General features: G+C 44.9%; 1 protein-coding gene across 2 annotated transcripts in view; it reads right to left on the reverse strand.

The window, feature by feature from the left end:
* Positions 1-1,161: 1,161 nt before the first annotated feature.
* Positions 1,162-14,029, reverse strand: part of Elk3 (ETS transcription factor ELK3) — a 59,174-nt gene continuing 46,306 nt past the window's right edge. The window contains exons 4-5 of one of the 2 annotated variants that reach the window (XM_031349549.1): positions 6,585-6,707; positions 1,162-1,932 (exon numbers count right to left, since the gene is read on the reverse strand). In XM_031349549.1, coding sequence (XP_031205409.1) covers positions 1,834-1,932; positions 6,585-6,707 — 222 coding nt within the window. In that variant the 3' untranslated portion in view covers positions 1,162-1,833. Of the gene's footprint in view, positions 1,933-5,592; positions 5,687-6,584; positions 6,708-14,029 lie in introns of those variants that run through there. The other variant, XM_031349550.1, reaches the window with a different exon arrangement.

Raw genomic sequence — 14,029 nt, forward strand, 5'->3', positions numbered from 1 at the left:
TAGGTCTGACACCGTGTTCAGTAATTACAGTCCCCTGAACCAACTCCTTTTTATTTTGGTACACATTTATTCTTTGCCATGAGGGAGTGGCAGGGCATCTATTTATGGGCTTGGAGCTGTCTTCATGGCTTTTTCTCCCCTTCGTAAAGACACACGCCCCTTAGAAAGATAGTCAATTTGGGTAGTAAGTCTTAATGTAGATTGTTTACAATTCAAAATATTTTGCACACGCTTTATTTTTTTAACCCCTTTATAATCCTTTACTTAGTATCTAGTCTATTGAGGCACATTTCAAATTTTTTTTTTAATACTTGTAGATGAGTGGTGTTTCAGCTCGCCTGATCTTGAACTGAAAGTGCTTTGAGTCATAGTCTTACATTAGGACTTCCCTTAAGCACGGGTGTGCTGCCTTCAGGGTTTCACCAGAGGAGGGGCTGCTGCCATCCCAGCCAGACCCACAGCACTTGAAGCCTTCCCTGCAGAGCGTCTGCAGACCTGCTGCATCCACTTCAGAGTGAGATTCCTGAAGAGTGTTATCAGATCCCCTTTATTCTCACCATCCATTTCATACAGAAAGTGGTGCTCATCTTTAGAAGCAAGGCCTTCAGTGCATCCAGTTCTTAAGTAACACATTTGGTTTAATCCATCAAAAATTATATCTACACATAGGAAGTATATCTATACATAGCTGGTATTACATAAACATTTCTTTGTTGTTTGAATTCACAATCTGTGAGCATCTTCCAAAACATTCTTAGTTTGTTTCCCACCACGCCCGTTTTGGGAGAGACAGGGAGATAGATTACTGGGGGATTGTACCCACAGACTTAAACACATGTAGAGCACACATTCTATTGAGCTACGTCCTCAGTCCTAAAACATTAGGTTTTAAATATTAATTGTCATGCCAGGAATCTAAAGAAACCTTAACTCCCAGAAGTGATAAAGATACCAGATGATTGTGGTTGTAGGAAATGAAGAGAGCAGAGCTAGTCTTTTAAAATTAAACACAAACCTGGGAAGTTCCCTTAAGAGTTTGGCTGGTGTGGACTTCAGGTACCCTTGGTATCCCAGACTTCTGCCAGGAATAGAAAGGCCTCTGTACATGGCTAAGTGGCTGGTCTCTCACAGTTCTTCTTTTAAAAAATGCACTTTGGAACATGTTCTTTAAAGAATGTTTATTGTCTAAATATGGCTTCGTTCATTTCTTATAAAAAACATTACTTGGACATTACGTTTGCTGGATTTCAGTTCAAAAGAGGTCCTAAGGCAGTTCTTACCATGCTGGAAGTACACTTTGATGGTGTCTACATGAGAAAATAACACTCTACAGAGAGCTGTCTGATGCTAAGGTGTCCTTCAAACATTGCCTCTCAATACTAGAAATACATAAATTCATGTACATAAAACTAAATGCAAAGGAAGGCACAGCTGGTTATATCGTGTATACAAGCAGAGTTCAGCATATGTAGAATTAAAGCGATAAAAAGCTTCACATCCTTATTAGTTACATTGAAAACATTAAGAAAGGCTCTTCACTGTCAGTGTTCAACACTCCAGAGCTAACAGGATAAAAAAAAACCACAAACATTAAAATCCACTGAATGCAAAACAGACTTTCATAGAGAGCTGAATATATATATATATATAAAAAAAACTTTGTTTTTTAAAAAAAAATGCTAACATACATCTAGATTATCCGTGTTACGAAAAGTGCAAACCAAATGAACTGGGTTTCACAATGTCCTTCTCATGACACAGGTAAACTAGCCCATGGGGACAAACTGTCATCAGTTCTGAGTCCTTAGTTGCTGACATTGGTGGTGGCCATCATCAGGATTTCTGAGAACTGGAAGACAGCAGAACTGGGGATGGAGCTCTGTCCAGACTGGGGAGTGGCACCGGCATGTGACCGTTGAGCAGTGTGGGGAACTGTAAGGGACAAGAACCATTTAGTAACTGTGACAAAGCCACCAAGGAGCTTGCTTTCCTTTAATGCATAGATAGACCCATGGATGTTGTTCTCTGACCCCAGTGATGGGAGTTGGCTGCTGAGCAGCTTTACAGAGGTTACCTAGAGCAAGAGAGAGGGGCCCAGAAAGTGTCCCTATTCTGTATGCCTAAGGTCCTAACCCATCCTTCGTGTGTTGCAGTGAAGTTTAATCTACTGCTATTTTTTTTACAGGTTCTAAGCTAGTTGGCCAATTTGCTTTAGCTATCGAGGGGTAAAACTGGAAACCAAGACTCTTTACATATGGGTCAGTAATCTCAAGTTTTGAAATTTGCTGTCTGGTTCCCACAGCACAACAGAGATGCCTGTCAGTTCTTGTTGAAAACAAGGACGGGGGAGCTGGATATGAAGCTCAGCAGTTAACAATGCTGACTGCTCTGTTGACAGAGAACCAGAGCCTGACTCTAGCACCCATGTCTCAAAACTTTCCCAGAGCATGGCTCAAAACTTTCCCAGAGCCCGGAGATCTGTTGTCCTGGCCCCTGTGCATTTTTCTAAAAAAGAAAAGACGATCTTAATCGTCCCTGAAGGTGAGAGAGTACTTTCCCTAACCTAATATCAATGCATTAGCTCACCCTTGCACAAGCAAACAGTAAGATTTCCGTGTTGTTGGTAACTAAGATGGGAGCTAGCGGAACGAAAGCGCTGGATTTTATAACTGGAACAGATACTCCAGCTGTGGTCCCTTATGAAGAAGGGTGAGCAAAAGCATCCTGGTAATAGGGGACTGCCTACTCACAGCTCCCAGTTCTGCCTTGCCAGAGATGCAGTGTGGCCAGTTGATTCCCCCCAGGTACTCTTGTAGCTTAATCCCTACTTAGTCCAGGAAAGTTAAATATTAAACAGCAGAGCCTGGCACATGCTGGAAGTACAATAAATATTTGTAGAATGAGTAAATACTTTTTCCCCCTAAACTATTTCAGTAGCACATTCAACGCCTTGGCTTCTCCAGGGCCACCATTTCATTGGAGCACTAGGAGTATAAAGTAAGCTTTGTTATCACCACTTTGTAAAAGGAAAAAACAACTCAGAGAGGTTCTGACGAGCTCAAGGTCATAGCTCCTAAGCAAAAGCAAGTTTTTATCTCCAGCTATACTAAACTGCCCAGCTCCTCTTTTAACTTCTTTAATAGTAGCTGGTGTATGTGGGGGTTCTTGTCTTTCCTGGAGCTTTGGGATCTTTACATTCTGTGGGACAACAATCTGCATGCACTTAAGCCTTTCTAAGCCAAGGCCCACTCCTGTGGGGACTTCAGGTGAACTGCAGAAGAACCGGGCTTGAGCGCTCGCGCTCTCTCTCTCTCTCTCTCTCTCTCTTTCTCTCTCTCTCTCTCTCTCTCTCTTTCTCTCTCTCTCTGTTTCTCTCTCTGTCTCTCTCTCTGTCTCTAGCTCTCTCTGTCTCTCGCTCTCTCTCTTGCTCTTTCTCCCTCTGTTCTTCCCTCCCTCCCTCTCTCTCTCTCTCTCTGTCTCTCTGTGTGTGTGTGTCTCTCTCTGTCTCTCACTCTCTCTCTCTTGCTCTTTCTCCCTCCCTCCTTCTCTCCCTCTCTCTCTCTCTCTCTCTCTCTCTCTCTCTCTCTCTCTCTCTCTCTCTCTCTCTCTCTCTCTCTCTCTCTCTCTCTGTGCCTATGAAAGAACCATCTTTAGTGCTAGCTCTTTCCATGTGTTAGGATGGATGGCTGCCGGCTCTGCGTGCACTCATTTGCCATACTTCTCTTGATTAGCTTGTGTCCTCCCCTCCCCCCCCCACACACAGAATGTTTATTGGCTTTTCTCCTGCCATAGCTGTAAAAGTGTGCCAAGCTTAAAAAGATACATAGAGCACATTCTCAGTTGGAAATGGAGTCTCCTCTACCCTGTTTCCACATGTACTTGCGTGTGAGGTATGCCCCATTGTATTTGTAGATCAAGCTCTAGATTCATGCTTGGCCAGTGTCTTTGGCACCTCTCTCTCTTTACTAAAAACACTTTGCAAATAGAAAGCATACCTCTTCCAGAAAGGTTAGTGCCTCATCTTCTCTCTGTGCTAAAATTCTGCCATATCTTCTCTAATCTGCTATAAACATGGTCCTAAGTAGGCTGGTGTATACCGGTCATCCCAACATTCGGAAGGCTGAGGCAGGAGGACTACTGTGAGTTTAAGGTCAGTCTGGGCCACATAGTGAGTTCCAAGCTAGCCAGATCTACAGTGTATGACTCTGTGCCAATCACTCTCCCTCTAAGATAGACAGACAGACAGACAGATAATTGTCTCAGGAGGTCTGTGTAGCAATGGCTTAGCTCCAACTACTCTTTCCCTAATGATTCAGTTTGCTTTTCCAAAGCTCACACAGGAAACATGCCCACTCTGCTCAAAATGTAGGTTATGTTTTCTCTTTCATTCCCAACACCCAGTGTATATAAATGAGGCTCATTGTTTTTATTCATTTTGAAGAGGCTCAATGGTAATCTGCATTCTGAGAAACCCATTTCTATGTCTTACTATTTTTCATCAGAAGTCTTGTTCCTCTTAGGATGTTTGTTGTTTTCCATTTTTAAAACTCCTGCCTCCAACTTTTATATGCCCTGTTGTTCTTTCTTATGAAGAGTCATAATATTTTAAGAGATACAGAGCTGTTTCCCTTTGCCCGTGGATCCAGTCATAACTTGAGAACTCCGGGCCATGCAACCTGTCAGCCATCCAAGCTAAGTTGTAGCCCACTTCCCACCTCCTCGGCTGCTTTTTGAAACTCTTTGCAGATGGCCTTTGTGTGCAGTAATCTACAGAATTCTGAATGTGAATTAGGAACCTGTTGTCTGCAGCGGTTTTCAAAATGTAGTTCCTATACTAGAACATAATTAGAAATGTGAACGTTTTATCAGACCCTGCCCAAGACCAGAAGCCCCAGGGTGGGCCTAGCATCTTTACTTGACACATTATCCATGCGACCCTGATGCATGCTGGCTTTGCAGAACCACTGGCTATGTGGTATGGACACCACCCAGCTCCCAGAGATCCTGGCTGTCAATCCACTGTGGGGATGAACTATCTTTACTGTTGGGAATACTGGAATAGAAACAAAGTTCTACTAGTTCCTTGTGGCTTTCCTGGAAGATCTTTAACCTCCGTACCAATCCGATGGCAGAACTCCCCAAAACCATAGAAATGAGCTGTTTATTTTTCAAATATTCACTGAGCTCTGCAGAAGCTCCATGTTAGGCTCTATAGCAGTGCAGTCCTATCCACAAGGGATGATGTATTCATACAACCCCTTCCTGCTATGCTTCTACTAGACTGTGCCACTTGAGGTTAAAATGGTAACAACCAACGTGTTCACTGTGCCTCACCAGAACCAAGCTGAGATGGGACATAGGGCCAGGGAGAGAAGGAAACTCGATTACTCCAGGGAGTAGTCACATCATGACACCCTACTCCAAGCCTACCAGGAAACCAGAAACACATGATAGCAATCTAAACCTCTAAAGCACCTCCATCTTTCCAATGAGACCGTAAAATCCTATTGTATACACATGGTGTTCTTGCAGAGAAATGCTCAGCATATACTAACCTTGCTAAGCAAAGTGACCACCTTAGAGGACAGACTGGAACTCAACATCTTTTATTGGCATGTGTGCTTTGGCATCTTGTCACTAGGCCATCTGTAACGACCGATGTGTGTGACCATCGATGTGCTAGAAGCTGGTAGAAAGCACAGTGAACAGGATATGGTTCTTGTCTTTTGGGGTTCCACTCTCTAGTGAAGTTTGCCAGATCAGTGGGTAATCCTAATGTAAAATGTTAAGGGCAGTGAGAATAAGGAGCAGCAGCCAGTTTGGGGTGAACCATCCTAGGGCCAGGGGAAGCAGGCTGGGTAAGACCAAGCTAGACAGAGAGGAGCATGGAGCTAGCAAGGTGTGTCTACCTTTGCTTCATTCGTGCCCTGCCTGTATTCACATCCTCAAGACAGTAACACCTTGAGTTGGTGAGTAGCAATCTTTGAGACTCAGGAAATACTGATCTTCACGGGATACTGAGTAAGGCTCCTGGAAGATTCCAGAAGAAGAGTGAATAATGAATGTGTTCACCTAACTCAAGGAGGGCTTCATTATTCTTTAACCATATGTTACACAGTATTTTGTTACAAAATTCTAGCTTGATTATAATCTGTAGAATGGTGCAGGTAATGTTTCTATTCCAATTTGGAAAAACTGTTCACTGTTTCCATTTCTCAGTGTTTTTCATGTGAATATATTGACTAGTTGGGTTCCCACTTTAAAGTCTTTTATTGAGCTTTCATAAAAATTGTGTTTTAATTTTAAATTAGTTAACTTCCAGTTTTCTTAATCAACTGGAAGTATCCAGAACACTTAAAGAGTCCATGTTTGGACTCCTAACATAAGTACCATTTTTCTGCCTTAGTGAAAATGCCTGTCTCTAAAAAGCTGTTCAACCCTATCCTTATGAATTCCCCTTAGAAACTTTCACTTAGTAGCTAGCTAGCTCAGCGGCAGAAGGTACCATCAGAGCCTTTGTGGAATTTAGAGAAAAGCCATCCCTTGGAGGACTCGTGTTTAAATGCTCATTTGTAAACACTTACCTGGAAAAGTGTGTTTGGCCCTTGCAGCCTGGCAGGACTTAGAGGGGCGACCGGACTAAGGCTGCTCCAGAAATGTATGCTGGGGAGCAGCGGACTCGGGGTCAGAAGCAGTCCACTTGGTGTCTAGAAGACAAGGCAACAGGCAGGTCTTGATAGAGATTCACCCAACACCAGCCGTGACCAAAAGCATCAGAGTGGTTAGGTGTGGGGGCCATGGACAGTGAACAAGCCCTTGCCTTCTCGGGAAAACTGGGCAACTTTAGTTCTGTCTACATGAGTAGTTTAATTCTTCTCAATACTAATTTATGTGCAATACTTAAGCAAGCTTCCCTGCCTAAACACTCCGGTTGGGAAAGTCAGGTTCGTAGCAAATTTGTCAAACAGTTCCTTCAACCCCTTCGCCCTGCTCCCAGTAGACAAATGTAGTGTGAACAGGACCCCTGGAAGGGGCTTCATTTCTTATCAAACTGGCCACAGTGGACACTGATCACACCCAAAGTTTACACCCCCCACGGGGTGTCACACACTTGTAAAAAGGTCATCTCGGGCTTTCCTGTATCAACAGCCCTGTATTAACTGAAATTCTATTAGCATGGACTGCAGCCGCTTGTTCGGAAGCCAGTTTTTCAGGCTTCACTCTGGACGTGGGGCTGGGAAGAATTCATAGCCCCGGCAATGGAAAGTAGGGCTGTAGAGCCAGAACTCAGCACTTCCTTAGAAGTGACTGGACTGGCATTTGCTTGCCCACACTCGGCAGGAGGCCTGGCCCACAAGCCAGCTAAAGGGCAGGAGAAACAACCCCAGCCCAAGCCAGTAAATCTGCACCACTTTTCTTCTCAGCAGAGGCAAGCTCCCTGGCCCATGGTGTCTGCACCTCTGGTGAGCAGAAGGAGCCCCCTCAATACAACTCTTTGTGTAAGAACACAGCAAAGGCGCCAGCTTTAAAGATTGCATCATGCTGGATGCTGCCCTGTTATTTTTTCCTAGAACTGGCCCCCGGCAGCCTCCGTAATTATCAAGAGCATTTGAGCTTAAACCTAAATTGAAAGGTTTGCTCTGTTCAGCGGGAGAGAGACAAACATCCAGTGGTCTTCCAAATGAAGCGCTGGAATGGTAAACAGATTTAAACCAAGTTCTCTGAGTCTTTGGTCCCACGGCATTTCCTTCTACATATTGAATGGCCTATGAGGCTTCTAGGATAAATACATGTTTTGAGTCAGTGTTTCTTTTTTTTTTTTTTTTTTTTTTTTTTTTCTAGTTGGAGGCAATTTCACAAGTATGCTAGGCCAGCTGGCCTCATAGTATAAAATGAGTGGCTAAGCATGAGCTCTGCCAGGGTTCCCGTGTTCAGAGCCTCTACTCACTTGCTAGACAACCTTGGAAGTGCAAGCCTAGCCTCTTTGGGCCTCAATCTTAATCTGTTAAATGGAGGAAATGAAAATGCATGCTTTTATTGAAGGGTTGCTTCAAAGACACGGAAATTCACCTGACACTCTTAATATATTACTATATATTATATTAATTTTATATAGTAATATACAGATTTTATATATTTTATCTTCTATATATTATACTACATGTAATATATATACACATATATAACAAATTATAATATAAAAGTATATATAACATATATATGACCAATACATAGAAATGTCAAGTCTAGGTGACTCAAACCATTTATAAATCAGTAATAAATATAAAATGTACCTGACATACTCATTATATGGAATTATTCCATTCAAGGGAGAATTCTCAACTGGGTACTAAGAAGTTGTGGTGGGTTGGGCTCCACTCCACAGACCCAGGTGACTTGAGACTTTCGAGCCAGGTTCAACTACAGAGTGCCACATGAACATTTAATAGCCAGGGCTTTCTGGCTCTTCTCAAAGTCTACACAGTCTTCTAAGCCATAAAGGACAGCTACCTTGTTCTCATCCAAGACCACAAACTCACACGTCTGGGCAATAGATAAAAGTACAGGGTCTCTGTTTCCATAGTCTACCATTCTCATCCCCTCTGGATCTGAGGTGCTCCGCACATTTGTTTCCAAGGAATACAGGATGCACGTAGAATGCAGTGGCCTTCTGTTTCTCATGGTTAAGACATTTGAAATGTCTTCTGTAACATATGCAAACAAACACTGTGAAATGACTTCATTCACTCCTCCTCCAATTGCTGTGCTCCCTGGAGACCTGTGGCTTTAAAGGAAGGACTGTTTGGGAACTTCAGAGGGGAACTTCAAGATATTGCAGAGCTTTCAAGGTGTCTCTGCCTGACCCCCTAGAGGGAGGACCACCTGCAAAGGGTACATTTTGCAGGGCAGATGGGGAGAGTTCTTCAAGGAGAACCCATGTTTTCCTCTGCCTGGGAATGCCTGGCTTAACAAATGGCCATAGTTGTTCAGTGATAGACATGCCCCTGGTCAGTGGACATTCATTTGCAAGAAGGGCTTTCCCACTCGGATGTCCTTTCTCTTCCTCCTCATTCAACTCCACTTAATTCTGGGTCTCCTAGAGAGCGTATGAATGTGACCTTTAACAAGAGCATCCAGATGTGCTGCACCTGTGTTCTGGTCCACAGCCCTTTGTCTGCAGCAACCTTTTCTACTCCTGTCTCTCCCTGCCCATCAGAAATGCCGCCTCCTGGAAGCAGACCCCTGGCCTCTCCTCAGGACCGTGGGATTCCTTTTATTTTGCTGAACCTTTAAAATACTATGGAATCCCCCTCCTCCCTTAACATTAAACATGTTCTGCTTCATACTCTGCACATTCTTCTCATTCCTCTTTTCATGGCCGCTTGAGAATTTGTCCATTGTTCTCAGCCCCCAGTGCTTGATTAGCTGAAGAACTTTTCAGCCCGATGCCCCGCCCCGCCCCCTCTGGGGTCTGACTTCTGTTAGGTCTCAAACCCAGGACAAGCCTCACTCAGTACCTGTGGCTCCTCCCAGCACTTCTCGCCCCGCTCCTACTCTAAGCCCCATCCTCCCAGGGGCTGGGCTTCGCTTCCCTTCTTCCCTCCCCTCTCCCCCTCCAGCCTGTTTCCTATTCTAACTAGTCATTTTGGCTACACTGGTCTCTTGGTCCTGTCTGTTGCTCCCCCTCCCTGTCTCTCCTCTCACGGTCCAGTTTAGTCTGCCAGCCGTGTTCAGCCTGGGCTCTGCCTTCTCCCTGCTTTCTCTACATCTACAATAAAAATCTTCTCCATTCGTTGGGAGTAACCATGTCCTTTTATTTTTTTTAACCATTCATTCATCATCTCCTGAAATGATCTGCATGTTCAAATCCGAACTCATTTTTCAAATCCACCTCTTCTTAAGACTTCCCAGCAAGTGCCATCAGCTGTGTATCTCAGTATATATACTGATTGAGGCTAAAAATATTTGCAGAAACAAGAACAAACTAAGGCATGATTTCTGCACACATGGTCCTACCTACCACTCAGCATCCCAGGCACCAAGACAGAAATAGTACCTTCCTTGGACTCATTTTCAATGTATCTCTCCACTTCCTTCTGGGCTGCATTTAGATCCAGTCAGCTTACCACCAGTGGCATTCTACAAGTCACCTGGCCCAGTCCACTTGCCTCACATCCCCTATCCAGTACACAATTCCACGTGGTCACTCTAAAACACTTCATTCAAAAATCCGTTCATTTTCAGGGAGTTCGGGGAGTAGGGGGAGGCCTCCTCAGCCATATGCTAAATCCTGTAGACTTGTTACACACCTCCGTCACTTCCCTCCGTCAACCCTCCTGCTTGGCGTTATGTGTCCTGGGCTTATCACATAGAGATGTGTAGATTTACAGCTCCTCAATCTTTCCACACTCAACCTCCCTCACTCCCCAGCCACAGTTCTCAGGGTTTTAACCTTCCCTCATGTTTGTTGGTGGCCAAGTGTATCATGGCTTCCCTGATTTATCATGGTCTAGACCTATACCCTTTGCTTCTGTACCTTCCCATCATCCTTGTGTTCATCTGCTGGCTCTCACTCACCCCTCAAGTTAGTCACCAAGCCCTATTGGCTAAATTCCTCTCAGGTCCAGCTCCTCTGGCTGTGTCTGTTATAGCAGAGAAACTTCCCTGTCTGTTAGCTGGAGTGTGTCTGTTACAGCCCAGCATCTTCCTTGTTTGTTAGCTGGAGTGTTACAAGGCATCCTAACTGGATACAGTGGCCCCTTCTGTATCTATGTTCATACTGTTCCACATGCCCTTCCGGTGTTTCCTCCTGCCTCAGCCCACTGCTGCCTTAATCCCCTCCCATCTGACTGAACTCCAACTCTTCCTCTAGAGCTGTTCCGCATCCTTGCCTCATGCTCTTCCCAGCCCATGGTGCTCCCGCCCTGTATGCCAGAAAGATCTCTGCTGCTCCCTCAGCTCCTCACCCAAGGGTGACTGCCCCTTCCATAGCTACTCTCAACATTTCACTCCTCTGGACAAGTTCATCTCTTCTTCCTTAACATTCCATTTGTGCCTCCTAGCTCCCAGGGACTCTACCACCCAGGCTCGTACCCCTAGTGCCAACCACAGCAGCTTACATGGTGCGTGCGAGCACATTTTGGGAACTGAGCCAAATATACTTACTTATGCTGCTCAGGTCTCCTCTGCAGGACAGAACTGTCTTGTGTGCATGAGTGCATGCATGTGTGCACTTCATCAGAGATAGGTCCTAAGGTTGTAAAATGGGTCACTTCTCATGTCCTTTTCGTGTCTTGCAAAAATTTATGTTCAGTGGTCATTTATTAACTCTCACAAGGAATCCATGTTCCACTTGGCTTATTATGCCTTTAGGAGTTGTTAGTTTCCTATCAGACCATGTCTCAACTTCTCGGGCAATTTTCATGACCAGAAACTATATTTGGCCCCTATTCTTTACCTTCTGGGCAGCAGCTGTAAGCTCAAGAGAACAAGAACCGAGTTCTAATACTAATATACTATACAAATCTTGGTATCCCTGGGGCAGCAAGCAAGTGCCTGGGTGTTCAATGACTAGCTCCATGTGAACTGATTAGAAAGGAGGCAGAGAAGAGACTGGGTGTGGTCTGCTTAGTGGCAATGAGTAGATGTCTTTGCTGATGTCTTGAGTGGGTACTGGAGACATGAGGGAACCATTCAGACTTCAGGAAGAATAAAGGAGAAACCCTAACACATATACCTTAAAAGTGGCATAGAGGCCAACAGACACCATGATAATGATGCCCCAGAGTTAAATATTATTTTCAATAGCTGGACCAGGGGTAAAGGCATTTGCCACGAGGTCAGAGTTGATCTCTGGGACTCACATGGTGGAAGGAGAGAACCAACTCCTACAAGTTGTCCTCTGACCTCCACGTGTGCACCATGACCCACATCACGCACACAATAAATAAATGTAATATTATTATATTACATATTATACATCATAAATATATTAATGAATATATTGTTATTAATTGTATTTAATTATATTAATATATTACACTTATATTTACACTTATCTCTAGAAAGTCACAGAATTGTCTTAATTCAATAAAAGCACAATTTTAAAGACTTCACTAAAGGGATAGAATCCTCCAAGAGTTTTGTGCAGCTCCAGCCTGAAGGAATGAGGTAAGAAGAGTCTCTTGTGCATCTAATAAAAGTACTGGGTGTGATGGAGGAAGACCAGAAGAGGTGGAGGCAGTGTGGGCAGTCACTAAAAGAAGTGAGGAGAGGGGTGGCAGGGGAGCCCAGGGCACAAGGAGAGAAGGCACTCCCTTAGTTGTTTATCTGGGGCAACCCACAACTTGGGAGCCAAGAACCATCCTATCTTATACTGCAAAGACCCACAAGGAAGTTCTGGGCCTGGAGGAAAGGTCATTATGAACAGAGCTGGAGGCCTGGCTAGGGAAATGTCAACAGAAGAAGGAAGTTGAACAACTCTGGAGAGAAAGGAGAGGGGGAAAAATGTTTTTCTTCTAGTGATAATGGCAAGACACAGGAAGATGGAAACCACCCCAAAAGTGGGGTGTGGGGGCAGGATGCCTGCCCTCTGGTTTTCCTACACTGCTCCAGACTCCCACTTTTTTTACTTGGCCTCAAAACTGTCTAGCCACCCCATAATAAAGGAAGTAGGCTTTAGCATTTCAAACTGAGCAGGCTGTCTCCACTCAGCCACTAATCCCAGGCTGCTGCAGAGCAAACACCCTGGGGCATGCATACTCATACTCTGACTGGAGATGCATGCCTGGTGCTAAAACATCTCAGATTTCAGCATCTTGCACAGCACAGGTGAGATGAACACGAGTCTTGGCGGAAATGAGAAATACAATGCCTTGGATTCAGAATTAACTTCACTTGGGGGGACAGGAGCGACGGGATACAGATGGAATGCGGCAGGAAGAGGGACCAATGAAACCAGCATACATTGGAGTCAGAAGTCTCAGCTGGCACCTCAGCTGCCAAGGTACCTGGCTAGAGGCCAGGAGGGCTTCACACCCCAGCTCCTTCCCCTCTGCCTTACATTCGGTAGCCTGTGCCAACAGGGACAGCAAGCGCCTTGCTTTTCAGCAACATTCAGATGGGACCTCTGTGGCTGAGCTCTGACATCATCATTTTTTCTGAACCTAGTTGATTTTTGCTTGAGTTTTTCAGCCCCTTGTCGGAGAAGTCCCTGAGGGACACTATTTATTATAAACTTAACACCAAGAATGATGTCCTGGGCTCTTTGTCGGTGGCTTCGCCACTGTTCCTAATGGGAAGCAGCTCTGGCACTTCAGGGGCGGCACATTTATGCTGGCTTTCTTTTCTGCACATCGAGTTGAAGATGAAATGTTCGAACCTGAATGTGGACCTCATGACACATGTGGGAAAGGACAGTGATCATGTGGCGTGTCTTGTCAAGGCTCCTCATACACAGAGGGCTGGGTTAGTAGAGCACATGGTGTTCCCATAGAAGACCAAATGCTATGTACCACTTCTCAGGAGAAAAGAGTCTTTCCATGCTTAAGGGGAAGCCCCAGGGCCATGAAGTGAGCACTCCCACTTCACCCGGAATGCTTGTTCTGTTTCTGAACCCCATGCCCCCAGGAGGGTGGGTAGGTAAGCTTCTGGGGGACCCCCCTGGGGTGGAGCTTTACTATGATCTAAATCTTATACTGACTTCGAGCATAGCCCAATCCTGTAGAACGGGAAAGGTATCACGATTAACCCCTAAGTGGCCTGTCTGGTCCGAGTTAAACCATTGATAGCTGTGTGAGCCATCAGAGTGTGATGCAGGCCTGTGTGACTGAATTTTACCAGATCTCTACCCTTCTCTCCCTCTCTGTTAGCTGCCCACAGCCACCCACAGGAGGAGCAGGTCACCATTGCAGGAACATTCAGTCTCTGGTGGCGTTTAGGTCTTGAGGTTCCACTATGTCCCCAAGTAGTCTCTTTTACTACCTGTGTGACACCTCCTTCCAAATTCTCTCTCTCTCTCTCTCTCTCT

The sequence above is a fragment of the Mastomys coucha genome, unplaced genomic scaffold (genome assembly GCF_008632895.1).
Source record: "Mastomys coucha isolate ucsf_1 unplaced genomic scaffold, UCSF_Mcou_1 pScaffold4, whole genome shotgun sequence".
Classification (NCBI taxonomy): Eukaryota; Metazoa; Chordata; class Mammalia; order Rodentia; family Muridae; genus Mastomys; species Mastomys coucha.